Consider the following 26923-nt stretch of genomic DNA (forward strand, 5'->3'; position numbering starts at 1 on the left):
CCTTAGAGGTGAGGAACTACGCAGACGTGGCGAAGATGGTATAGATTTTCGATGCGTCTACGGTCGCGAAGCCAAAAGATTGATGCGCGAGGTGCACACGGGGATATGTGGATCCCATCAAGCCGGACCTAAGATGCGTTGGCTCCTCCGACGTCATGGTTATTATTGGCCCAGCATTTTGAAGGATTGTATTGCATTCGCCAAAGGCTGTGCGGATTGTCAAGCACACGGTCCTGTCCAGCATGTTCCTAACATCCCTATGCAACCTATCATTAAACCTTGGCCTGCGCGAGGCTGGGCGCTGGACTTGATTGGGATGATCCATCCTCATTCTTCCCTACAGCACAAGTTTATCATTGTCGCCACTGATTACTTCACGAAATGGGTTGAAGCAGAACCTCTAAAGGAGGCCTCCGGCACTACCATTCGCCAGTTTATTTTCTGTAATATTCTCTGCAGGTTTGGCATACCTGAAGTACTGGTGTCGGACAGGGGGGCAGCGTTCATGGGAGGCCCCGTTGAAGAGCTGGTGAATGACTTTGGCATTCAGTTCACACATAGTACTCCGTACTATGCTCAATCTAATGGTCAGGCGGAGGCGAGTAACAAGATAATCATCACCTTACTGAAGAAGATGTTGGTGGAGAATCCTCGACAGTGGCATGATACTTTGTACGAGACACTTTGGGCCTATCGCACTTCGAAGCGCAACCCTACCGCCACGACGCCGTACGCGCTTATGTTTGGACATGACGCTGTCTTACCATTGGAAATTAATGTGCATTCCTTACGAGTCCAAGAACAGCATCATTTGATTGGTGAGGACTATGTTCAAGCAATGTGGCAGGAGCACGAAGACTTAAGCGAGCAGCGCTTGGCCGCTTTGGACAATTTGGTGATGGACAAGCAGCGTATCGCCCGCGCCTATGACAAGAGGACGCGGGGTCGCAGTTTCAAAGAAGGTGACCTCGTTTGGAAGGCCATTTTACCCCTGGGTGAAAAGGTCACCGGTCGCGGTAAATGGACGCCGCGATGGAGGGACCCTTTGTTATCCACCGAATATTGGAGCGCGGTGCTTTTCACCTCACAGACATCGACGGCGCTATCCATCGCAACCCTATTAACGGTCGGTTTTTGAAAAAATATTATCCCAGTGTTTGGGAGTTTGATGATCCTCCCGACTCTGTTTTACTCCGACTGGGGGCAACCTTAATCTTCATCGGCTCGCAGCGTTATGGTTATTCGGCCTTTTCTCTGTGGCCTTTCTGTTTTGTTTCTGCTCCCCGCTGAACATTGGGGGGCAACATCTCAATATCTATTAGAGCCTACACAAGAGGCTTCATTTTAAGAACCTATACAAGAGGTTTTGTTTATGATTATAGTCCATGTTATCAGTTACTAGGTTGTTATTCATGATCTTGACAAAACGTGTTAAGAATAAATACAAAGGCCTATACAAGAGGCTTTCATTTTGGATTATTTTTGCTTTTGCGTTTGTACAGATTTTTGAGTAAATCGAGCATTTTTATTCATAAAGTGGCTTTGCGGCCAGAAGCATACAACAGAATAGAGCAATACAGGTTCACATGCGAGCTACAGACATGAAAGTTTAAAGTGTTCGCCGTGGCCGTGTGGAGAAGGATCTAGACGCTACCACCTCAGAGCATTCTCCCCCCTATGATCGGATCCTCCTCCCATCTAAGTCGCCGCTGCTGTCATCGATGCTGGAGGAAGAAGGAAAAAGAGGGCCTTCACTCCCCTACTGGGGCCTCTCCTCCAGGCAAGAGTTGGTCTCCAGAGCAGGCGTGACTCACAACCACATCTACCTCCTGGGGTAAATCAGAAAGTGCGTGCCCAGGCCCCAGAGATAGACCGCGGAGGCAGAAAGGAAAGCCTCAAAGTGGCCTTCCTCCCCTCCTCCGTTTGCTCCGCGCAGGCAATCTGAAAAGTTGGACTCCTCAGAATTTGGTTCTGCCGCGTTAGGAGCGCGGCGTGTTCTTCGGTTTAACTGAGACTGGCAAGTTCATCCAGATTTTCAGTAACCAAAGACATGCCGCTGGACCTGAGATTAGGCCATGAAGCCTAACCAGGTCTTGAGATTAAGCCATGAAGCCTAAGAATCTGTGGCTAAGGGTGAGATTACGGTGGGAAGATTTTAGAAAATGGAGGAAAAGCAACAGGGCTGGCGAGTTCATCTTTGGAAGAAACATGGTGGTTGGGTTATCGCTCTTCTCTGGCAGCTGGTATTTATAGGGTTGATCTCACACCGTGCGGTAGGCAGTTGAGACGATTTCAACGCCATCAATAAGAGAATCAATGCGGTTGAATGCGATTATCTCGGAAATGGAAGATATTGAAAACGCGTGGGAAGCAGGACGGTCTCCAAGAAAGCAACCGCCCGAATTAGGATTATCTTTTCAACGGTCTTGCTGTTCATTAATTGGCAAACCTTAAATGATATTTGGGCCGAACAAAGCAGGCTGAATATTGTATATATTAAACATGTCCTTATACAAAGTAAAATGGGCCTAAAACAGGAGGCCTAAAGTTTTCGACCCGCATGGGTCAAGCGAAGTAAGTGCTCATCCAGACGAAAGCTAGCGTCGGCAGCAGCGTGCTCTGCTTGTCGAACTGCTTCGCGCGCTTGAGCCAAGTTCTGAGACATTGCTTCTAGCGCCGTTAGGGGCTGTTCTATCTGAGGCTCCTCCTGCGCCAGTTGGGCCGTGACCGTCACTAGTTGGGCCTGGGCTTCGATTAGTTGGGTTTGGAGATCCTGAATGTGGGTCCGAAGGTGGTTCTGTGAGATTCTCAGATCCCTAACGCGAATCGCTTGATCGCTTAGAGAGTCGCGAGATACTTCTGCTTGTTGTGCAAGGCCGTGATAGTGAACCTGAACCTGCCTGGCCTGCGCGGCCGCGGTCGTCCTATCTTTGATCCTTGCAGGAAGATTTTACGAGAGCTCATATATTTCAAGGAATTCATCTTCAGCGATGGCGCATTCGCGGCGAAGTACCATCAGATACTCTTGAGCTCTGGCAGCTGCGCCCGGCAGTAAAATGTCAGGACCCAGGAGTCGCTGCAGATTGTCCCTCGCTTCATCCGCAACCCTCGGGGGAGCCACTTCGAGTACGCGAACAAGTCTTTCCAGCCTATTAGGAGGCTCAGGAGGAGGAACTTCAGCGATGATGTCTGCGTCAGCGGTAGCAGCAGCAGGGCCTACTTGAGGTTCGATGGTCGGGGCCGCAACTTGTTCTGGTACTGCATCCATATCAGCGACTATCTCTGGAATCTGGGGGGCAGGTTCTTGATTCGCCATGCCGTCATCAGCGGACTCAGCAGGGTCAGGGACAGCGACCTCCTCAACAAGGACGTCACTCTGCAATGAGGAAAGACGGTTAGGTGTACAAGAAGAGTAGGAACTAAGGCACCAATTTTCAATTAAGAATACCTCTGCCACAGGACCCTCGCATGAGACGTTTACTGGCGCGGATTCCTGAGCTTCCTCATCAGGATTGCGATCAGGTGATGCGAGTGCTGGTGGTTGTGTAGCGAGCAGTTCCTCAGTTGATGCGTCCGGAAGGGGCGCATTCTCTTCCGTTTCATCGGAACTATCTTCTATGATCTGTACAGGGATAGAGGCTGAGCCGCCATCAGTGCTGACGGGAGGTGGAAGATTTTCAGGTCCCACGGATGTTGGCGCTCACGAAGCGTTTGTCCCTTGAGCGGCGGCTGAAGAGCCTTCCCCGGCATGGTTGGATGGTCTGCGACGAACCTGTAAAGGAGAAGGGTGTGAAACATGGGCAGAGACAGGGATAATTTCTAACATAGGCTCTTTGTTTCTTACCAGCCGGTCGGCCATCGGTTCATCTTCTTCCCAGGTGCCAGTATGAGCATCTGAGCGACTACGCTTGCGGGCTATAGCAGCCACGACCTGGGAGAAGCAAGAGATTAGCATTCAAATCACAAAGTTGGTCCTGAAGACAAAGGGTGCTTACAATTTGTAGATCGTCGTCATCAGAAGAGGAAGAAGAGCCCTCAGCTGTAGCTTTAGCAAGTACTGCTTTTTGTTTTCCAGTCTGTCCAGCGGCCGGTGAAGCATAGTTTGTGCGGCGGCCAGGGCGCGGCGCACTCCTCTAATACAAATAAGAATGAGTAAATGAAACAAAGAAGGAGTCTGCAGAAATTAGAGTTGCAGTACTTACTTCTGGAGGTGGTTCACGAATTATGATGCCAGCCTGGGCCGGGCGAGGAACTCGCGTAGGCCTGACCACTTGGAGGGGTCGAGGCCGGTTGGCGTCTTCAGAAAAGCGAGCGAGCACTTCAATATCAGTGGGGTATGGGTTCCTGAGCTCGCCAAAGAGAGTAGCGAAGAGTTCGTCATCTGGTTGAGTCCAGCAGTTAACAAAGACTTCTCTCCACCAAATCTCATACCCTTCTTCGGTTCCGTCGACAGCCTCTAGGTTTTGGGCCCAATCGGGAAGGTCGACCAGCACGAGCATACTTTGTGCCGGTGGGGGCCCGGAAGGTGGACCGAATCTTCTCCAGGAAGTGTTGTAGTTCCAGGCATCATACGGAGGGATTGGTACCAATTGGACAAGGCCAAATTGGCGGGCGAAATGGTTAGGAGCGTAGAGCTCATAGCTGAGTTCCTCGGTAGCGAGCCGAATGTCTGAACAAGAGATGGCGCGGCGGAACGCCAGGCGAGAGCGGTCGGGATAACAAGGATCGCCAGGGAAGAATCCATATTGTAACACAGAAGGGAATCGTCTCCCCAGAATTAAATCACAGTATGGCATGTCGTCTAGCAAGTACAGATAAGAAAAGCACTCAGAGTAGGGGGAGATGAGTACTTGTCCTCGCAACAAAACCATCGACCTAACAGTTGATCGACCGGCGGAGATAGCAGGATATCTTCGCGGCGGAAGAATGGGAAGTAGGTCTGGATCCAGAAGTCCAAGATCCAGAAGGGTCCGGAAATGTTGGTCTCAAAGGGATGCATCGTCGCTTGGTACAGCATGCGATAAATGGAGCCCAAGACCGGTTGTCCGAGCCCGATGTTGCGGCCGTTGTAGAGGGCCGTTGCTAAATAGGTCCAGGTACCAGTGGGCTTGCAGGAGGAGGTGCAGAATACGAATTTACAGAGCCAATATTCAAGGAAAGCGATTCCTCCGGTCGCATTGTGTTCCCGGCTGTAATATGCCAGCCATCTTGGGTATGAACCACTATGAGCGCTGCGGCCTTGCTGGGCCATGGTCAAAGTGAAATCGGTCGAGTCAAATTGACCATGCACATACGGCTCGCCATCGATGGGAAGGCCAGTGATGGCAAGGATGTCCAACAGGGTAATGCTCATTTGACCAAATCTGAAGTCAAATGTGTTGGTAGAGGTATTCCAGAAACAGAGGAAAGCAGCGAGTGGCGAGCGATTACCACCGCGAGGAAGGTGGAAGCACAAATCAATAGCATGGGTGATACCCGCAGCATTCCAGCGACCTAGATCTCGCGCCCGCGCCTCGCGATACCAAGAGGTTTCCTGTGCACTAATGGAGGATGGCCAATTCCCTATCTTGGCTCGATGGTTTTGGACACCCCAACCGCTAAAGTCTCCGGGAGTCCTTCGGAGGACTAGAATGGGCCGTCGGACAGGAAGACCGTACATAGCGATGGCATCATTTGGGATAACACCTTGCGGTGCTGGGCCTAATCCGGTGTGGTGATTGGAAAAACGAAGGAGTAGGGGTCGGTGAATAGTGGTCTCTAGATGAATGCGAGCCCCGATACTGGTGCCCTAGGTCCGAGCAGCCGTTTCGTTCAATTCTTCTTCCTGATCGACGACAATTTTCTTAGGGGGAGCCATTTCTGGATCGTTTGCAAAGAAGATGGAGCAGAGATGAGTGCGGCTGTGAGTTTAAATAAAGAATTTTGTGAGGGAAACGATGCGACAGAAAGCGTTTCACAAATGAGGGGACGCGACCCTTATTAATGGCATCGTTTCAAGCGACCGACGCTTCTTTCTAAGTCCCCTTCAATCAGTTGCATTTTAGCAGGCCTGATTTCGGGGCCTGGGGGGCAATGTTTGAGCCCAAAAGTAACATTTTGGAAATCCTTTAGTGGGTCTGAGCCAGTGGGCCGATACTTGCGGCCCAAAATGGGATTACATGGGCTTGGGTCGTGATGCTGCTTATCCCGTGTCTCATAAGGAGATATCATCATTAATTGCATGAAGATTTGAGCGCTCAGAAGGGCGTGAAGATATATTTGCAATTAATACGTGCGTATCCTACTGCTCGCATCCAGCGATCACGTCTAGGATTCTAAGAGGCAATTAATCTTTGCCTATATTCTAGCGACGACAGAGGCGGATAACATTAATTATCGCTTACGATAGATATCAAAACTATTAAGAGTTTTGATTTGATTCAAGGCCAATAACTGTGGCCTAAAATATAGTATTTCATTCCTATTTAGACAATGAATCTGCAATAGCCTATATATAGAGACTAAAGACAATACAGAAAGGATCTCTCTCTCAAATCAATCAATCCCAGCGATTACAAAGCCTCCCCGGAGCAAACCCTCAACCTTGTTGAAACCCGGTGACCGCCCACCAGTCCTAGTCTCCTCGCGAGCCGACTGTCAGCCTCACCAGTTCAACCCGACGACCGTACTTCCAGTCCCAGTCTCCCCAGGAGCCGACTGCGAGCACAACCGCCACTGTTACTTCCAGCGAAGCAAGGGTAACGCCCTCGCACCCAGCGAAGCTAAAGTCACGCTTTAGCAAACCCGTGTTCCTCTCAAACTTCCTAGTGATTGCTCTGCTCGGCTTTCAAGTTGAGTATCGATTCAGTGAACGCAAAGAGACCACAACCAAAGCCCTTACCCGCGTAAGGCAAGAAGTCCTTCTCCGGAAGGCAAGAAAAGAACCCTGTGACGAGGTTGGTGCTCTCCTCGTCCACAGCGCTTGAAAAGAAGTCAGGTCACGGGACTACCCCAACGACTGCACCCCGCGGTGCTGGCACGCCTCCGCAACCACTCGCCCAAAAGAGACTGTTTGCACACCAGCTGGTTTTGGAGCCAAACAGGGTGAAATTGTTATCAATGGATAATGATCTGGGAAAGTCGAAACCTTGTGTATTATTTGTTTTAGAGAGCGAGGTTAACCAATTGAAGTTGGTTATAGGAAACAATATATTTTTCCTTGGTTGAAATTTATTAGTGGGTGTCCATAGTAGTTAAAATGAATTGCATGCTTACTGTTGGTATTGGTGGGTTGCAATTGGTTCATGTACTTTGAGATTGATTAAGCTTATCAGTGGACTAACGCACCAGATTGTGATTCTAGAATATGTTGGTTTCCAATTAAACTTGTTTACCATTCATGATGGGTATTGGATACAAGTTTCTAAGTATATACCCACACCCATAGTGAATTTGATTATGATTTCCCCACTGTGGTGGAATCGGTGAATAGTTGGGTAATATAGTTGCCAAGAAACTGGTCAAGGTGATATTGTTGGTGTCCATAGTAATTCAGGTATGATTACTATGCGCTATGAATTTTGTTTGGAATTTTCAATCAAAGAGTTGTGGAAAAATTATTGGGTGTACTTAGCAAAAAAAAAATTATGGATTATGACTTATGTGTAAAGTATCATCGTTCGGAAATAGTAGTCGGATTTGCTGGGATCTGTTGAGTGTTTTTTAATTTTGGATTTTCGTAACACTCAAAAATATTGTCGGATTTAGGGACTCCAGTTACCCAGATTACGAAACGTGGTGGTGTTGGCCGAAAGCAAATGGAGTCAAAGCTGCAATATTCCAGGTAGGGGATTTTGGACTTGCCTCAGTTAGTGGTTTTCTGTTTTATAATGTGTATGTATGAGTCGTTTTATTTTAAGTTGAAAGACACTTTAGTTCACCTAACTATGCTAGCAAATGAGTATGTTTTGATGGCTTGAGAGCAAAGGGTGGCACTGACTTCCTTGGGTTCGATCCCCTTAACCTCCGGAGAGTTAGTTACGGTGGTCGTTCGGGTATTTCGATTGTAATGACGGACTCAGTACGTGTGTGTAGCTAGGTAGCGGACGCTCTTGCTACACTTACCTGGTGATTTCTTGATATGAGGTAAGATCTTGTAGTTGGTCTATGAGACCGGCCATCAAGTTTGTCTTTCGGATCTTGGTGCACTAGTTTTATATTTTATAAAGAAAAGTTTTCTTATAAATGATTTTCACTACTCGCTGGCACCTATGTTTAAGTTAGTTTTCAAACCTAGCTGGGTAGAGTTTTAATGAGCAGTGAGGACGAAAACTCACCCCTACAATAATTTGTGGATGCAGGTACTGTGTGCGGAGACGGGACAGTTGGACGAACGCTGAGTGTGGCCTGGTCACTTGATTCCAAATTGTGTCATTGTTGGAATTTGTTCCGCGTGACAGGTTTTCCGATTTTCCCTAGTTTTGCATAACTCAGTTGAAGAGTTCTGAATTGTGCGTAAGTTGTATCTCTTCTGAAATCTTGGACTTTCGACTATGAACCGGACCAATATTCGACTATTCGTGTATTGCTATTTCCGATTTTGAATGTCTGGTGCTTGTTTTATTAGAACTTTCAACATTTCAAAAAGGATTTTCACCTCATTTGAAGTAAAAGCTTCCGCTATCTAAAATTTGGTAATTCAATTATCAAAATATCCAAATTTTATTTCTTTTGCCTTGTGGCTTTTAGGATCTAATTTAAGAATATCTTAGCTTGGGTTTTAAGAGTTCACGACACTGTAATGACTTCGATTTGATGAGGTACAAATCAAGGCGTTACATGTATTCTAACATGCACCAACTAGCAAAGAGTACTCTACTGGCTACTCTATTTGCTTTGACATAGCGGTGACATAACGGAAATATAACTTGATTACAACAAAGCATAATTACCGATATCACAGCTTTCCTACTATGTTGCCGCCGGAAGATAAATCCGACAACACTTAGTTTTATCCTGCGACTAGGAGGTTGCGCCCATTTAACAATGGATCGTCGGCTCTATAGGTCAGACAAGGCACTTAGAGTGCACACACAGGCATTGAGCCCAACTAACCCTACAAGATACATGTAGGGACTTATTACACGCCAAAGGCAAGACAAGATTAAAATACTAAAGTAAATAAAACTGATAACAAAAATAAAAATGCCGACAGCCCAGGTTGGGCCCAAAAGTAAGTAGAACAATTTGGTGTTACATATTCGATAAGTGCCCAATTAGCACTCAAATTTCTGCTGCACCTCCCTTTAATTTAAGAAGTGCTCTATTACCCTCTATCATGTCTAAAGAATGGATGTTGGAAAGAGCTTTGAGCCTTCAACCTGAGACTTTTGCCAAGTTGCTAATGATCATATATATGGGCACTCTGGAAGAAAAGAAATAATGCTCTGTGGTCTGGAACTCAACAACCAATGCATGACAATATTATAACTGAGTAGCTTCAGTGGCGGAGTCAGAAAATGATCTCAACTGGGGCACTTAAAAGTTATTAAAAAAAAAAAAAAACTTAAACTTAAAATATATCAAAATTGTAATAAAAATAATTATTATAATAAGGTTAGGGAAAGATCAATATCTATTTTTGTACTAAAAAAGATCAATAGTTTTTTTTCAATTACATATTTTATTAATAAAACTTATAGTTTTTTAGATTTTAGACAATTTTTCATAATGGAAATATAATTTATATTTGACCTTTGAAACTATATGAAAGAATACTATTAATGTTATGTTTTTTTTTTCCTGAGAAGAAATACTAGTATTAATGTTAGAAAAAAGAAAGAAATAAAAAAAAATAGCAGATTGCTGCTACCAACAGTCAAACCAGGGACCAGCCTAACATATGTATGTGCCTCAACCACTACGACAAGGCAGCACTCAGTCCTTATATTGAACCAGATTATATATATACAAAAAATCTCACTGGGGCACAATGGATCCGGTGCCCCAACGTGGCTCCACCCCTGAGTAGCTTCACATGGCTGGAAGAGTTTCAGAAAGCTCGACCGACACCAAATAGAACTTTGAAGCATAACCAGCAGAGATGGCAACCAGCAAACAATGGGAGCATTAAACTTAAAGTTGATGTAATGTTCTTACCCAATCAAAACAATGGTGGGATTGGAAGAATGTTGTGCAACTCAAATGGGCAGTTTGTTGCAGCATTCGCTAGACCTATGCAATGCACAGCTTCTCCTAAGCAATGCGAACTGTTGGCAATAAGGGAGGGCTTCGATCTGCTTTACTCGCTTCAAGTCAAAGATGTCACAATAGAAAGTGACTGTACAGAGGCTATTCAAGAGGTTCAAAGGCCTGGACATGAACTCCTAACTAATGGAGGTATCATTGATGACATACAACAAGCTTGGAAGAAGTAAGATGGCGTGTCACTGATCTATACTTCTAGAACTTGTAACTATGTGGCTCATTACCTAGCTAGTGTTGGATTTGAAGCAGAACAGGGTGTTTTCTGGTCAAGTCAAGCACCAAAGTGTATACTTGATGTGCTTGAAAATGCTTGTACATAGCTCACTTGAGCTCTTTCTCAATGAAAGTTATTTCTTTGAAAAAAAAAAGGTAACTAGCAAGGTGAATAATTTATGAGCTACAGTATCTGTTTCACAATAACAAAAAAAAAAAAAAATTACATTATTTAGAAAAGGCAAAATTACATAACTATCCCTATATCAAATTCGAGAGACCTAGTATTTTGAGTTATGATGGGCAGGGGCAGATTGAGAGAGGGGTCGAGTGTTGGTAGCTGCCTTACCTCGAAACTTAAGATAAGCTATGGAATTCTCTTTGGTCTTAGGGTTCTGCAGAACCCTTTTCTAAAGGAGAGGGCAAGACGGTTGGGGATGATACCCTGCACATGCTTTCTGTTTCTTCTCTCCAATAAAGATGCCGCCTGCTAGTTTAAAATCTTTAATTAGGTATTAGAATCATAACTAGATTTAAATACAATTAATTATAAATAACACTAATTATAAATAACACTAGAACTGTTCACACCGTATGGGTGTGGAGAAGTGGTGGTCACCCCTTTAGAAGTGGGTAGTTAGTTTATGAAAATAATAAATTTTCTTATTAATTATTTATTTAAGTTTTGACTTCTTTATCCATGACAATTAGAAAGATATATAAAGTTATTTAATATTTTAGGGTTATAAAGTAAAAGATTTCAGCTATGGTGAGCAAACCCTCTTCTCTTAAATGTATTATCAAAGATACAACATAGCACACATAACATCAGCATCACTATTCTATACTAGGTTTAGAGAATTGTGTATTTCTTTAAATATTTTTTGTTTAAAACATAAGTATATAAATTACAAACTATACTTCTCTCTTCGCCCCTTGATAATTTTTCTTTGGGTGAGGCTATTTCCACCATACCAAATGTTTTGTTCACCCTACAATTAAACTTTTACCCTGAAACTTCCAATTTCACCCTCAAATAATTTAGAAAAAAAAATATATATATATATATATATATCACTATTACAAATGTAAAACCGGAAAAAAAAAATAAGCACACGATCGTGGTGCAACCCCATACCTTCTAGTTTTTTTTTTTTTTTTTTTTTTTACTTTTTCATTTTTTTTCCTCTTCTCTATCTCTATCTTCTCCCTTCATCAACTACTGTGACGTAGAATCAAACACGAGTCACATGAAGTAGAACAAAATAATACTAACCAACAATTCTTTTCACTTGCTACTATAGCTTGAAAATTTCTTCTAACTAATTGTTTGGTAGACTAGCGATGAAGAAGCTGAGATGATAATTTTTTTTTTGGTACAGAAAGTGAGATGATAATTGGGATGTCTGTTGGATAAAATTGTTCTTAACTATAAATATTTTTTCTGTTAATAATTGTATTTGAGGACTATTTTGGAATTTTAAAGAAAAAATTTGATTGTAGGGTGAATTAGTAGGGTAGAAATGGACTCAGCTTCTCTGCTAGAATATGACTTGCTATAATGTGCTTGGATTTTACTCACAGCCGTCAAATATAGATTTAAGGGCAAGATGTTGCCACATCAAGAAGCATCAAGAAGTCACTTCAAGTTCATCCCTTGTAGTTTTTTTCCTAGCAAATTATAGTTCTAGCAGAGAAGCCAAATCCGGTGGAAATAGTCGCACCCTTTTTCTTTTTGTTTTTCATAATTTTGTTTTAGTAAGTGATATCTATTAGTTCTCCAATTTTCATGTATGTAATTGCTTCATATTTAAGAGTTTATAACTCCAATTAAAATATAAGAAAATTTTCTTTAAAAACAAATTGTAAGAAGTCTATTAATAATCTTGCCTTATTTGAGAAAAATTTCTAGATCTGCCACTAATTGATGGTTATTAGGTTATGGGCTACAATGCTTTACGTAGGGGAATTAAATTTGTTATAAAATAAAAGCAGTTTTTTTTTTTTGTTATTTTTTTTTTTTAAAGGAGGGTTGTTGATCTATTAAGAGTAGGAGTAGGTAACAACATTCATGACTCACCATCTGCGGACAACGTCAAATTGGAGCCATGTAAGGCTACCATAAATTAACCTAAATGCGATTACATTAGCGTCAATCATAGATAACCAAGAAGACAATGTTAGGGTTTAAGAACGTAGTTCGCCATAACTGATTCGAAAAATTTTAGGACCTCTTTACCCAGAAAGGATGTCCTCGGAGTCAATTAAGAAATAGCTAGAAAAAAAAGAGCTCAAAGCTTTATACAAAGCCCTACACCCAAAAGAAACATCTGCAACTCCAACAAGACCGAAAGATGAGCCTAAACCTAGAGGAGAGCAGTCCAAGCCCAAACCCAGCAAGCCTAGCCTAAAGATAAAAGCCTAAAACAAACTGCACCTCCTGCAGCGACCTCACTGCAGTTGGCGATCGCACCCCTGTTTTGCCGCCATAGCTGACATCATCCAAAGTGATGATTCCTCGCGACGTCGAGGATTGTACCTAGTTTGATGTATCAATCAACACCAGCACACAAGCCACTGCCACTGCCACTGCCACAAATGTTGCTGCCAACACTAAAGCCACCACCATATTGGAAAAATCAATCCGCACCCTTGAGAGGAACAGAGGGGAAAGGAATTTGTGTAGGAACTTTGTTGCTAAACACCGCTCATCCCTACTCTGAAAAAACCCTCATCAATTCCTCGCCACACTTAGTTTCACCCTGCCACTAGGAGGCAGTGACCATTTGACCAAGTAAGGAACTCGCCGTCTACCTAGAGCAGATACATTACTGCCACTAGGAGGTTGCGACCATTTGCTAATTCAAGGAACTCGCCGCCTACCTAGGGCAGAGCACACAAAAGGTGCTGTCCGGGACTAAGCCCACGTCGCCCTACCACAACTCGATAGAGACTTATTATAGGCATAAAGTCACATTCTACTAAAAGTAAGAAACAAACAACAATAAACACATTACCAGCCCAATCTGAGCCCAAAGTATGATTCTAGGTCCACAAACCATCTGCCATAGTGAGGAGAGACCAGCCCACTGGCCCAATCCTATCCTTTGTTCTCGCTGCTGCCATCGCAAACCACCATCGTCGTCTTCAAGCAACCACCGCCAGCGCACCCCCACCAAACCCGCCTCCCCAACCATCAACACCAACATGTTCCCATCACCAAACCAGATCGAAAATGCCATCACTTCGGCTATCACACTCTATCGTCGCCATCTTCGAGCAACCACAACCAACGAATGATCACCCACGTTGCCCCTTCCATCCAAAACCATCATCATATGTCCACCACCGGACCCGATCGATACTGTCACCAGTTTGATACTGAACCCAGATCGGACCGGCCACCCTCTCAAGACCACACCCCCCCCGGCGATCCAAACACGTCGGCCGTGGCAACTCCAGAGGGTAACAAGCCCAATGCATAGGTATCACTGCCGTCGCCACACGGAACCGCCATTGCGGCTGTCGAGCAAACACCTCCATCGAAAAAACACATGCATCGCCCACCCAGTCTGATCCGGAGTCCCCCCCGATGCGTTTCCACCTCCAAGACCAATCAGATCCGCAACTAGCCTCAAAATTGGCAACCAAGGTAGAACGATTCCAACCCACCAACCACCATCCTCCACCGCGAAACAGTCTCTCCGGGCTGCCAGTGAAAGGCTCCACACCATGAGTCAATCCATGAACCTAGAAACCAAATCCCGAACACCACACAAGGTCAACAATGCGGCGAACAGACAACAGTTCGTTCGATGACGACATCTAAGGGATGCACCGCCGGAGGGACAAAGGGGAGAAGTTGATTTCCTTAGGCGCGTTCTTGGGTTTAGTCTCTCTATTTGACAATCTTAAATTTTTTGTCTGGTTCCTCTTGGGTGAAAATCTTAGCTATGCCAGAAAAGAATGAAGAAGCCAAATCATTAAGAACCCTAACAAGAATTGGTGCCAGACACGAAAACCCAAGAGGCCGGCGATCCCAAATCTATGCTCAATTAGTTTTGCGACTAGGCAAAAAGTTGCATATACTCATGTTTGTTATTGAGATTGATAGTTCAATAGAAGTGCAAGTCCTATTAGTATAAATGAAAATGGGATAAAATCTGTTTAGTCCCTGTACTTTGCCTCTCTCATCGTTTCAGTCCCTGACATTCTAATTTAATTTAAAAACTCCCTAATTTCACAATTTCCCTCTAATAGATCCATTCTGCGTCAAATTAGGAGTTGACATTAGGTGAAATGTCAAATACACCCCTCTGTTATTTCTTTTTCCTCTTTTTCCTTTTTAATTTCTTTTTTTCCTTTTTTTTTCTTTTTCCTTTTTAATTTATTATTTTCTTTTCTTTTTTCCTTTTAATTTTTTTTTTTTTGCTTTTTTTTTCTTTCTTTTTTTCCTTTTTCCTTTTTAATGACCATCATATCCTGCTGCATCAGTAGCGCCACGTCGACGAACCAATCTAGATCGACCCGAAACCCTAATTATTGTTCTCCACGCCGGCGACCATTTTTCTTTTCCATCACTATTCTTCTTCTTCACTTCTGGTTTTGGTCAACTTGGCCATCAAAAACCAACATTTCAACCAAGCCCAAAATTCAAGTCACCATTTTGAGTAAGATCCAAAAACCTCAAAGTCTGAAAAAATGGTAGTTTTCAATGAAAAGTTTCCAAATTGAGGCCTGATGTGGAGAGAGAAAGTGGGATTTGAGTGGGAGAGAGAGAAGTAGGTTGTGAAAACAAGAGGGGAGTGGTTTAGCGGCGAATTTCTGAGTTGATTGGGATCTGCTTGTGTTTGAGAGATGACGTGGGCGACGATGGAGACGAGGGCGGATCCGCTAAGGGACAACAGAGGGAGATGACTTCAGAGAAGGTGAAGAAGTGATCGATCAGCTCCTAGCCTCTTGCCTTTGCTCGATGTCCATCTATACACCGCCAAGCTAGGTCTTTGCTGGGTTTGGTTTCAATTTGGGGAGAGAAACAGATGGGTTGTGGAGTTTGATCGGAATGGGATTGGTGGGTTGAGGAAGGAGAAAGTAGGCAGAACGAAAAGGAAAAAAAAAGGAAAAAAAAAATTTTAAAGGAAAAAAATTAAAAGGAACAAGAAAAAAAGAAGAAACAGCAAAAAATAAATTAAAAAGGAAAAAGAAAAAAAAGAAATTAAAAAGGAAAAAAAAAGAAAAAAAAGAAATTAAAAAGGAAAAAAAAAGAAAAAAAGAAATTAAAAAGGAAAAAGAAATAACAGATCTTGGACATTTCACCAAATGCCGACTCCTAATTTGACGCGGAATGAACCTATTGGAGAGAAATTGTGAAGTCAGGGAGTTTTTAGATTAAATTAGAATGTCAGGGACTGAAACGATGAGAGAGGCAAAGTATAGAGACTAAACAGATTTTATCCCAATGAAAATAATAAAAAGTGGGAGGGAGAGAACTAGATTACTTGCTTTGTTAGCTATGGTTTTGTAGCTTTGGTGGGTACATCGTCTTTTTTTTTTTCCTTGAAAGAATAAATTGTATTCATTAATGCTATGGCTAGAATTGTATAATAGGGTAGTTAGATTAAAGTCTGAGTGTAAGTGAACCACTCAGATTGAATATCGAAATCAAAACCATGACTAGTTAATCTATGTGCCTATATTAGTGGTTTTAGGAGCATGCTGTATCACAAAATGAGTGGAGGTCCGAAGTAGTATTTTGATGTCCTCAACCAAGCTATCCAAAGAAGAATATTAATTCCTCCTTCTTTGAAGTTGTTTGGCTCCAAAACCAGTTGGCATGCAAACTGTCTCTTTTGAGCGTGTGCGCAGGCGTGCCAGCACCGTAGGATGCAGTCGTCGGGGGAGTCCCTTGACCTGACTTCTTCTTCAAGCGTTGTGGACGAGGAGAGCACCAACCTCGCCACAAGGTTCTTCTCTAGCCTTCTGAGAAAGGACTTCTTGCCTTACGGATAAGGACTTTAGGTGTGATCTCTTCGCGTCACCGAATCGATACTCAACGTTGTAGGCTGAGCAGAGCAATCACTGGGAAGTTTGGGAGAAAGCACGGGTTTTGCTAAAGCGTGACTTTAGCTTCACTGGGTTGCGAGGGCGTTACCCTTACTTCGCTGGTTGAGAGAGTCTCGGTGGCAGTGGTACTGGCAGTCGGCTCTTGGAGAGACTAGGACTGGAAGCACGGTCGCCGGGTTGATCTGGTAATGCTGACAATCGGCTCTTGGAGAGACTAGGATTGGCGCGCGGTCACCGGGTTTCAACAAGGTTGAAGGTTTGCTCCGGAGAGGCTTTGTAATCGCTGGGATTGATTGATTTGAGAGAGGTCCCTTGTTGTGTCGTCTTTAGCCTCTATATATAGGCTGCTCGTAGATTCTCCTTCCAAATAGGAATAAAATACTATATTTTAGGCCAAAATTATTGGTCTTGAATCAAATCAAAACTCTTAATAGTTTTGATACCTATCGTATCGTAGGCAATAATTAATAATTATTCGCCTCTGTCGTAGCTAGAATGTCGGCAAAGGTTACTTACCTTTTTAGAGACCTGGACATAATCTTCCTCTTAGCAACGTAATTGCCTCAAGGACTGATTCTTGGATATTGCCTTCGCGAGCACTACGTAGCTCGTGGCATGCAATCATGTATCCTTTGTTTGTTGCAATTAAGGATAATTGCATCCTTTCATATACTGACTATTTGCATGGCTCACGTCTATTATATATAGTTAATGGCTGCTACCTTGATTCTTTGCATATGTCGCTGCGCCTTGTTCCACATAACCTTGCATGGGAAAGCATTGGCTGGTGGCCCACCTTAATTGCATATATATATATATATATATATATATATATATATATATATATATTCTGTTGATTGCCAACTAGAATGATTATGCCCCTCCTTAATTGCTCCACCACAAGACATTGCATAGGCAATTATATTATATATATCTCTCTTGATATTTGCGATTAAGGTGGTTGATCCCTTCCCAAACGTGTTCGTGTCCTCGCACAGTCTTGACAATCAAGCAAACAAATTACCATTAATTAATAATAAATCAATGAATATCCAGATTTGCTTCAGGATTGCTTGGCCTTCAAGTAGGCTTTATTTAGCCTCCAAACGATATATTCCGAACTTGTCGAAAATATATAACTTGGGCCACCGATATTGGCCCGGTTTTCTTTGAGTCCCCTTTATCGGGAAAAAAATGTTATTTTGGGTTCAAACAGAAGCAATTTCTTGCACTACAACAAGGAAGTCACTATGAATGATAGCCTTCGAAATTTGCATAGTCTGAAGTAGCTCCAATACCCCATCTTAATAGCTAGCAGCTCAATATGCCGGAGAGAATAAAAAAAAAATTCAAGCATAAAAGGCAGCAACACAATTCCCCCCTCTACTAGCTCCTCCATAGTTGAAAGAATTGGAAAAAGATCCGTCCACATATAGTTTCACAAAATCATCCTCAGGATGAGTCCAAAACCTCACTCGTTTGTTAACCACTTCTGTTATACCGCTAGCACCAACATTGGCCTGCAAATACTCTTCATACAAAGCCATAGCAACTGAAATTATTACATGAGCATGTATCTCTTTATTGTCCCATAATTTCTTATTTTTATTTTTCTAAATACTCTACTTACAAGAGCACCAACAATCGTGCAAAGTTACTTAAAGACAAGAATGAACCTATTTTTGTGAGTCATTCTTTGAATATAAAGGCACGAGTAATTGGAACATCTAGAAAAAAAGGGTGGTCCACCAGAACAGTCCTTGCCGTAGGCCGTTGGGAAGTCACATAATTAAAACATGCTCCAAAGTTTCATAAGCATTTCTTTGCCAAAAAAAAAAAGAAAGTTTCATAAGCATTTGTAAAAAGATGAGTTTTAATATTGTGCTTCTGGGACTGGTAGGTTAGTCGTCTTGCTCCAACAACTCCAACAATTTTTTTTTTGAGAAGTCCAAACCACTGCAACAATTAATAGTGGTAATAGTAAAAAAATGATTTTAAAATTGTTCAGCAAACAAAAATGAAAAATTGAATTTAAAACATGGAGTTGACTGTGGTAATAGTGAAAAAGTGACTTTTAAAGGAGACAGGGATCGTGTTCCCTCCTTTTCCATGCAAAATCATTGTCAAATTACAAAACAGTCCACTTTCTCTAACTGCAAGTCATCGAAGTCAAAAGGGTGGATGTGTAATTGTAATAATTCCAAACTTTATAAATTATAACACCACACTCTGCCAACCACAGTCACGTAGCTCTACTACTACTATAGCTCAACATGATGACACAGGCCATACCATTACCACTGCAGAAGCTCCACGGCAAGGTAGCCATCATCACCGGCGCCGCCAGCGGTATCGGAGCAGTCACGGCGCGTCACTTTGCAGACCACGGCGCTCTGGCCGTCGTGATTGCTGACATCCAAGACGCCAAGGGCCGAGAAGTGGCTGCATCCATCGGCTCCCACCGCTGCACCTACGTCCACTGCGACGTCACCGACGAGGATCAGGTCAAAACCCTGGTCGAGTTCACGGTCAAGCACTACGGCAGCCTCGACGTCATGTACAGCCACGTGGGGATAACCAGCGCATCGGCGCAGACGGTGCTGGAGCTCGACCTGTCCGGGTACGACAGGGTGATGGCAGTGAACGTGCGAGGGATGGCGGCTTGTGTGAAGCACGCGGCGCGTGCGATGGTGGAGAAGGGGGTGAAGGGGAGCATAGTGTGCGCGACTAGCATCTCGGCGACCTGCGGGGCGGTGAGCATGACGGACTACACGATGTCGAAGCACGCGGTGCTGGGGCTGGTGAGGTCGGCGAGCGTGCAGCTGGCGCCGCGTGGTGTGCGTGTGAACTGTGTGTCGGCGGGCTTGGTGGCGACGCCGATGGTGTGCGACGCATTGAAGATTAGTGCGGAAGAGCTGCGGGAGAAAATGGCAGCGATTTATTCGGGAAGGGATGAACCGCTGATGGAGAAAAACGTGGCGGATGCGGTGGTGTTTTTGGCTTGTGAGGACTCGGCGTTCGTCACCGGCCATAATTTGGTGGTTGATGGTGGACTCGGCACCAAGTCCATAGCAGTATTGGAACAATGATGATGCAGAACTCTGATTTGTCGCAACAGTAGCAAAGTACTAATGTTATAAGCTGATCTGAGCTCAATAAGTCAAATAGTGAATAAACATTGTTCTGGGTTCTTAATTTCCTATGATTCTCTCTCCAACTCCCTTTTTTTTTTTTTTTTGGTGAGCTGTTTCTTTTTCTCTTCCAACCCTAAATACTCTGTAGACCCTAATTCTAATACAATTTTTCATTCAGCACGTAAGCTATACTATTTTGTAGTAAAAATGACATATGGTCACTTGGTTGTCGTTTACTTAGTTAACCGTATTACACTTGTTTGGGAGACTCTCCTGGGGGCATTCTTCTTAGATTACTTTCAGCAGCAGCTGTTCCTCGATCGTCACTGAAGCGTGATGCATTTCCACTCAATGTCTTGATCAACTGAAATTCCATTACTCGTATACAACCACATTCAAAACAATTTCAATCATCAATTCAACCTACTCTAAAAGCATTTCCAAAAGCAATGCCTACTACACGAACCACTAAAATCACAAAATAGATAATAGATCCAGAACAAAAAACAATAGTAATTTCTTACAGTTACGTTGATTTTGCAAAGATATTAATCTTGTGCTGTTGAAATCATAAAATGATAAAGGAAGTAGAACAAAATTTGTTGTTTCATATTCAGTAAGTGTCCAATTGCCACTCAATTTCCTGCTGCACCTCCCTCTAATTTAAGTAGAGCTCTATTACCCTCTATCATGTTTAAAGAGTGGATGATGGAAAGAGCTTTGAGCCTTCAACCTAAGACTTTTGCCAAGCTGCTAATGATCATATGGGCACTACAGGAAAATAGGTCATTTACGGCGCGCAAAAAGGGTAAATGACATTTTACGGCACGCAAAAAACACCGTAAATGACATTTTACAGTGCGCGAAGAGCTCTTGTAGACAACGTCGTAAAATTGAACTCAAATTTTCACTTTTGCGGTGTGCAATTTATACACCATAAATGTACTAAAAGGACGCTGTGAATGTGCTCATAAGAACGCCGTAAATGTCTTTTGCACGCTGTAAATTTTCAATGCACACCGTAAATGTGCTCAGAAGCATGCCTTAAATTTTCATTTACGACGCGCATTGCACGTCGTAAATGTCTTTTGCAAAATAAAAAAAAATTAAAAAAATCAATTTATTTTCAGTTGTTCCAGGATCATCCCAACATTTTAGCCATTAGCCATATCATGTTCAGGCACTTATTGAAACAAAATAGAAGTACAACATACCCAATGTAAAAGAAACTCTTCATCAAAATTATCTCAATCAATCTTGTACAATATTCTAAATAGATAACGGTTACGCACCGTTGTCTGCAAAAATATATATTCGTTGTCTAGGTGAGTGTTGTCTTTTTATGTTTCACTCCACAACGATACTTAACTGATGTCTAACATAATAAAACACAACAGTTTTTAGTTAGAAATCGTTGTAGTTATACACAGCAAATACCGTTAGCACTAAATACACCGTTGTGTATTTAATTATTCAATAATGGTTTTTACTTAGAAATCGATGTGGTAATATAATTTATACATTACCTTTGGCCTTCAACAATTTTAAAACACAACGGTTCTTAACAAAAAAAATGTTGGCTTGAAGGATTCTATACATCAATTTTTAGTTAAAAAATATTTTCCAACTTCATTACACAACAGTTTCGAGTCAAAAACATTGGTTTTGAGGAGGTATTGCATCAGTTTCTAAATTGACAACATTATAGGTGACAAGGGAGATAGTAAATTTTACAATGATTTCTAGGATAAATTCATTATCTACTAGCCAGACAGACGACGATTTTTTTCAACCATAATCTAGTGCATCAATTTAGGAAATTGAAATAAAATTGCAATATATTAATAGAGAAATACTTTAAGTAATCACATTTACAATGCTTTCACAGTTGAAATTTATTGAGTGAATAACTTTGCAAATATTCTGCCATAAAAATTCTCATGCAGTTCTAGTAACAAAAAGAAATAAAAAAACTATTCCCAATCATATCAGACCTAAGCCACAAGAGTGCTGGTGGTGGTACATACATATTCCCAAACAGGGAGCGTTGAAGAGTCTCTCCTTGCAATTGGAAATTCTGAACCGACACAAAAAATAGAGTGAATCATGAATTGGCTTGTTTGACATGGATATGTCATGCCTTGCTTGATATTGCTAATTCACACACAACATCCATAGATCTGCCGTATGTAAGAAAATACAGTTACCTGCAATGAGAGTGATGCAACCGGGTTAACTTTTCTATACAACCTATCCCCACAGATTACGGACTACATGGCTAGCCTCTGAATGATCCACCGGTCTCTCGGTCTAGCGTAGGGAGTGGTAACAAATAATAGCATAAAGACGAGCTCTTATTACATATAGATTAGAGCCATCTGTTTGCCCTGCAATTCTGGAAATGTTGCTTCCAACCAAGAAATAGCCAGATTTGAATTACTAACAGCCGTTGAGTTAAGCGACTTTAGGCCAAAAGTCTGGGCATCATTATATATATCTACTATCGATTCCTAGTTATAGACACTGTTGCCAAAATAAAACACTCCAATATAAATATCAGTTAACATGTGATTCGGAACCTCATAAATTACAACAAAACATCAAAACATCTTACTCACACAGACAAAAGATATAGGTGTCTAGGTGAAGAGAAAATTAGCCAAATTGTTTTGATTGATCTGTTTATAAGACCATCTAATCTGTCAAATATATATATTCACACACACAGAGGCAGATTTAGAGGGACAAAATCCAAAAACTAAAAAATAAATAACTTAGGACTAGAATGCAAAAGGGCCTGACATGAGGAATAAATTACCTTTCAAATGAAACAATTGGACAAAGGATGTACATTGAACTATCGCTGAATAAAATGAAAACCTGAGCAGCATAAGCCATAAGCATTGAGTAAATGATAAAACATTTAAAAGGTGAAAGAAAAAATCCAAATTGACTAATAAAATGAAATGGAAACATACTAGAAGATGAACAGGCATCATAAATGGGCATCACTGACAAGTCAGTTGAACTGATGCATCTTAGTTTAGTAACAAAATAACTACCAGCTTGCAATTTGCAAATGGAGCTCTTCTGGTCCAAGTAGAGGATACTGTTGGCTGGCCTCTGGAACATCTATCTATGTTGGAGTCAGCTCCTCTCCAGCAAAGAAATACCGAGTGCAACAAACCTGGTGTGAGAATCAGAGGCATAATGCTTGTCTGCTTTAACAAATCATGTAGCTTTTCTGGTGAGAAACAGTTACCCCTGATATCTTTGTTGGGTGTGCAATAATATAAACTCAAAAGAAATCTAGCCTTCAACAACACCACCACCTAAAACCTGATGTAAAGATTGCAACTTTCACACCCAAAATGCTCAATTTCCAGCACCCAATTAAACAGAAAGCTGAAAGATACTGCTTTCCCACCCAATTAAAATTTGAAGGGTTCTATGAGGCATTTCATCGAACAGGTGGTGTGCACTAGAAAAAAAAAAAAAAAAAACCGTCAAGTACAGTTCTTTCTAGATTATGCATTTAAGCCAAGATCAATTCTAGTTTGCTAACAAAGATACCATTCCTCGACACACACATAGATATGACCCAATTTATATGTAATTTAATTCTAGAAACTGCAAATTTCCAAATGAATCAAAATTCAATTAATCAAGCCATATGAAAATGATTATTACCAGATATGACCCAAATCCAATGAGACTAAGCTGCAATACTGTAACCAGAAAACAAAAATTAGCAGATCAAAACTGAAAAAATAGACTGAAATTCTACCAACATGAAAAACCCTAATTCGAGATTTAGGGTACTAAACGAGGATAAGGGAAACTAAGAGAGGAGAGATGGATGAGAGGGATTAATGACAGAGATACCGCTGCTGGGAGGTAATGGTGTTCGGAGTTTCTTATGGGGAAGTCGCATTGCTGTGAGTCGAATATTGTTGAAGAACTGAAACCGAGAGCTTTTTTTTCCCTTAAGAGGCTAGTTATATGTGAGATCTATCTCAATTGTTCTGCTTTGTTCCCGCTGTGCAATTTTTTTGGCCAAATCGCATACAAATAAAAACTTTAAAAAAAAAAAGCGCCAAAAAAATTGGTAAATTTCGCGGTACTTCTTTTCGTTCAAAATTGGAATTCAGCGTAACCGCTTATACTTTTATCAATTATTTGCAAAGTCCAAAATAGGAGATCAAATTAAATTTATTCTATCCCCAACATTTTTAATTTTTAATATTTGTAGATCGATAACGGTTTTGACTATACCGTTGTATAAGTTAAATTTACAAATTTGTAACCAAAGGACCAACACTTTGTTAGTATCTATAGATAACGGTTTCAACCACACCGTTGTACAAGTTAAATGAGAAAATTTCTAACCAAGGGACCAACACTTTTTTAATATCTATAGATAACGGTTTCAACTATACTGTTGTAAAAAAAAAAACCACAACGTTTTTTATTGAACCGTTATCTAGGTAACGTTGTCTATTTTCGATTTTCGCAACCACAATAATCATATTACAACAAATGTAATAATGATATACTAAACCTCATTACATCATTTATTCCTTTGACTAATAAAATCGATAAGTTAGCGAATGATATCTATCACAATATTTCACATTCCACATGGTGTCACAATATATCACATTCCACATGGTGTCTCTGAAGTCTGAACTCAATGGTGCACAGGAACAAGTAGATGATTGCCATTGAAATAGTTTCATGGTTATTGGTCAAAGCATTAAGTTTTGTAGATAGTCAGCAGGTTCTCAATCATACTCCCCTACAATGCGGTAGATGATGGGGTTATAGGCCTCCATATATATGCTAGGCATGAGGTAATCATCATAATACAAGGCTGCCTCCTGTTTCTTGAATCTGATTGCACAGATTGCATGCACATAAGGGATCCACTAAGCTACCTCTTTCATGTGAAAGTTTGGAGTCTCAAATCCACAGCATGCTTGCTGCGTCCCTCACCAGTTTCGGTTATTTGAAAAATAAACTCCCCACTCTATGTGTTATGTATTGTGTAGCTCTCTGCCCTATCTTATCAATTATCTTCTTTGACCAACTAAGTCCTTCCACTTCTCACAAGCCACCCTTCTTTTTGCATTCCTAACCATCATGTCCATTCTAATCTTCTCCAACATAGCCAATATAGGCTCATCCCTAGCAGGTAGAATAGCTGAATTAAAAGACTCACACATATTGTTCAGCAAAATGACACACTTAGCTTCATTACTGAAACATGCCCTTAACCACTGTGCTGGATGCTTGTCTTGAAACCATAGCTAGACATCCTCATCCTGCTCCCTCAAGGCATCCATGTGTTTGTTATACCAAATTTGGAGCTTGTAGAGATTTCTAAACTTAGAGTTTGTTGAGAATATACAATCGACCATATACACATTATTGTTTTGATCTAATCCAATACCTCTTGGAATCGGATTTCTTGGGAGCGATTACGCTCAGAAATTTCTTTTCTTTTCGTGGTAGCCTTTTTTCTCTGAAACTAACCTTTATTTTTTTATTCTCTTTCAGGATGAGTAACTTGAACAAGCTCCATTGGGAACAGTTGGCACTAGATATCACAGGTGGGTTCGTGATGTCCGCCAGCATCTCAAGGCCCAAGGAATCTTGGATACTATTCTTGAGCCTAGCCAAGACGTGCTAACTTTTGAGCAAGCTCAAGCTTTGGAAGTAAATAGAGCAACCTTGGAGACAAATAAGGCGAAAGTCGTCATCCTAATGACTCTTCATATGGATGATTTGAGATGACTCTCTCTACCATCCCCTCACTTCTTTGATGATTGCTAAGAACTATTGAATCGATGTTACTGTAGGACGGATCACAAGGCTTCATGAGCTCATTGGAGCCATGAATGTTGCTAAAAAGCATGACAACATCCTTGTAAAGAACTATAATTCGAGACCTGACTATTTCGGAGTCCAATTATAGTCGCGCCCCAAAGAGAGGGCGCTAAGAGCAAAACCGTAATATTAAAGATACTTCTAGACATTCTGGTCCATATAATCACTCTACTTGGGAAGGTAACCACCAAAATAGGCGGACACAGAACCGAAGGAGGTCAATGTGGAAAGAGAGAAGGATGCGACGCCTCTGGCCATGTTGGTAGCGCCATCAACACTAAGAGCTATCCTAATGATGCTTTCACAGCGCCTTAATCAAGGGAGCCGTGAGCACAAAGATGAATGTTCTCGATGTAGAGCATCCGGTCATTGGGCACACATTTGTAGAGCTCGTGAGAATATTGTTAACACTTACAAAGCGTATTGTGAAGCAAGAGAAGCTCACTATATGGAACAAGAAGATCAAGAAGGTGATCTCAAACTAAGGGTTGTAGACTTCAAATAAGGCCAAGATCAAGAGACTTGTGATTTTGAATAGTTTTTTTTTTCCCAAGAGATGTAGTAGGCAATTGCCATATATTTTGTTCTAAATGACATTGATTTAGTTTTGGGCTAAATACTGTTTAGTACCCTGTGGTATAGGCCCAACATCGATTCAGTCCCTCGACTTTCAATTTCATCAAAAACACCCCCGCAATATCATCTTCTCATCCAATAGGTCCCTCCGCCTCAATTCCGTCAATTTCAGACGTTCAGTGCTGACATGACATTTCCAACTCAGCAAAACTAGGGCCCACACGGAAGTGAAATTCCCAAAATAACACTGGCCCTATTCTAACTCAAAACTGAACCCCCAATTCTTCACAATTTTTTATTAATTCAAATTATTAAATTACAGTCCTCGCTGTATGTCCCAACCTCTTGTCTCTTCCTCCTTTCTTCTTCTTCTTCTTCTTCTGCTTCACTCTCACTCCTCCACACTTTGAGCTCAGAGTTTGAGACAAGCAACCAACAACCGTGGGTTGCATTTCTTCCGATCTCTTCAACCACGACGACGACTTCTCCCAGCTCGGCAGCTCTGCCTTGATCCATAACATCATCTCCCTCACCTCCTCCACCTACGGCCTCCTCACCCTCAACCCCCCACCCCTACCCGAACCCACCACCCCACCTTCTTGATTCACATTGGGTTCCATCTTTCCCACCTCCCTCTTAGAGCCCAGATCGCTCTGGTCCGACCCGAAGTCACCAACTCTTGGGAGCTCATGGCCAGCTTCGACGCCAACATCTTCCGGTTCTCGCCACTCCCGCCGCCGAAGCCCTTCTCGATTTGAACCCCGAAAACCACATACCACATGTCTACATTCATCTGCTAGAGC

The 26923-nt window shown here is 42.0% G+C and overlaps 1 protein-coding gene and 1 long non-coding RNA gene across 4 annotated transcripts; one reads left to right on the forward strand and one right to left on the reverse strand.

Moving 5' to 3' along the window:
- The first annotated feature begins 18779 nt into the window (after positions 1–18779).
- Positions 18780–19760, forward strand: LOC112180720 ((+)-cis,trans-nepetalactol synthase NEPS1). The gene has a single exon (XM_024319280.2). The coding sequence runs from the start codon at positions 18795–18797 to the stop codon at positions 19608–19610; it is 816 nt and encodes a 271-aa protein (XP_024175048.1). The 5' UTR covers positions 18780–18794; the 3' UTR covers positions 19611–19760.
- Positions 19761–21500: 1740 nt separating this feature from the next.
- On the reverse strand, positions 21501–23682 carry LOC112180771. 3 transcript variants are annotated; one of them, XR_002928475.2, is made up of 5 exons: positions 23541–23682; positions 23346–23383; positions 22634–22842; positions 22474–22535; positions 21501–21862 (listed from the first exon to the last, which is right to left on the reverse strand). It is a non-coding gene; the product is annotated as an uncharacterized LOC112180771 (long non-coding RNA). The 3 variants fall into 3 exon arrangements; XR_002928472.2 differs by having other exon boundaries at positions 21501–22842; XR_005804080.1 differs by having other exon boundaries at positions 21501–23136.
- Between the last annotated feature and the right edge of the window lie 3241 nt (positions 23683–26923).

The sequence above is a fragment of the Rosa chinensis genome, chromosome 7 (assembly GCF_002994745.2).
Source record: "Rosa chinensis cultivar Old Blush chromosome 7, RchiOBHm-V2, whole genome shotgun sequence".
NCBI lineage: Eukaryota > Viridiplantae > Streptophyta > Magnoliopsida > Rosales > Rosaceae > Rosa > Rosa chinensis.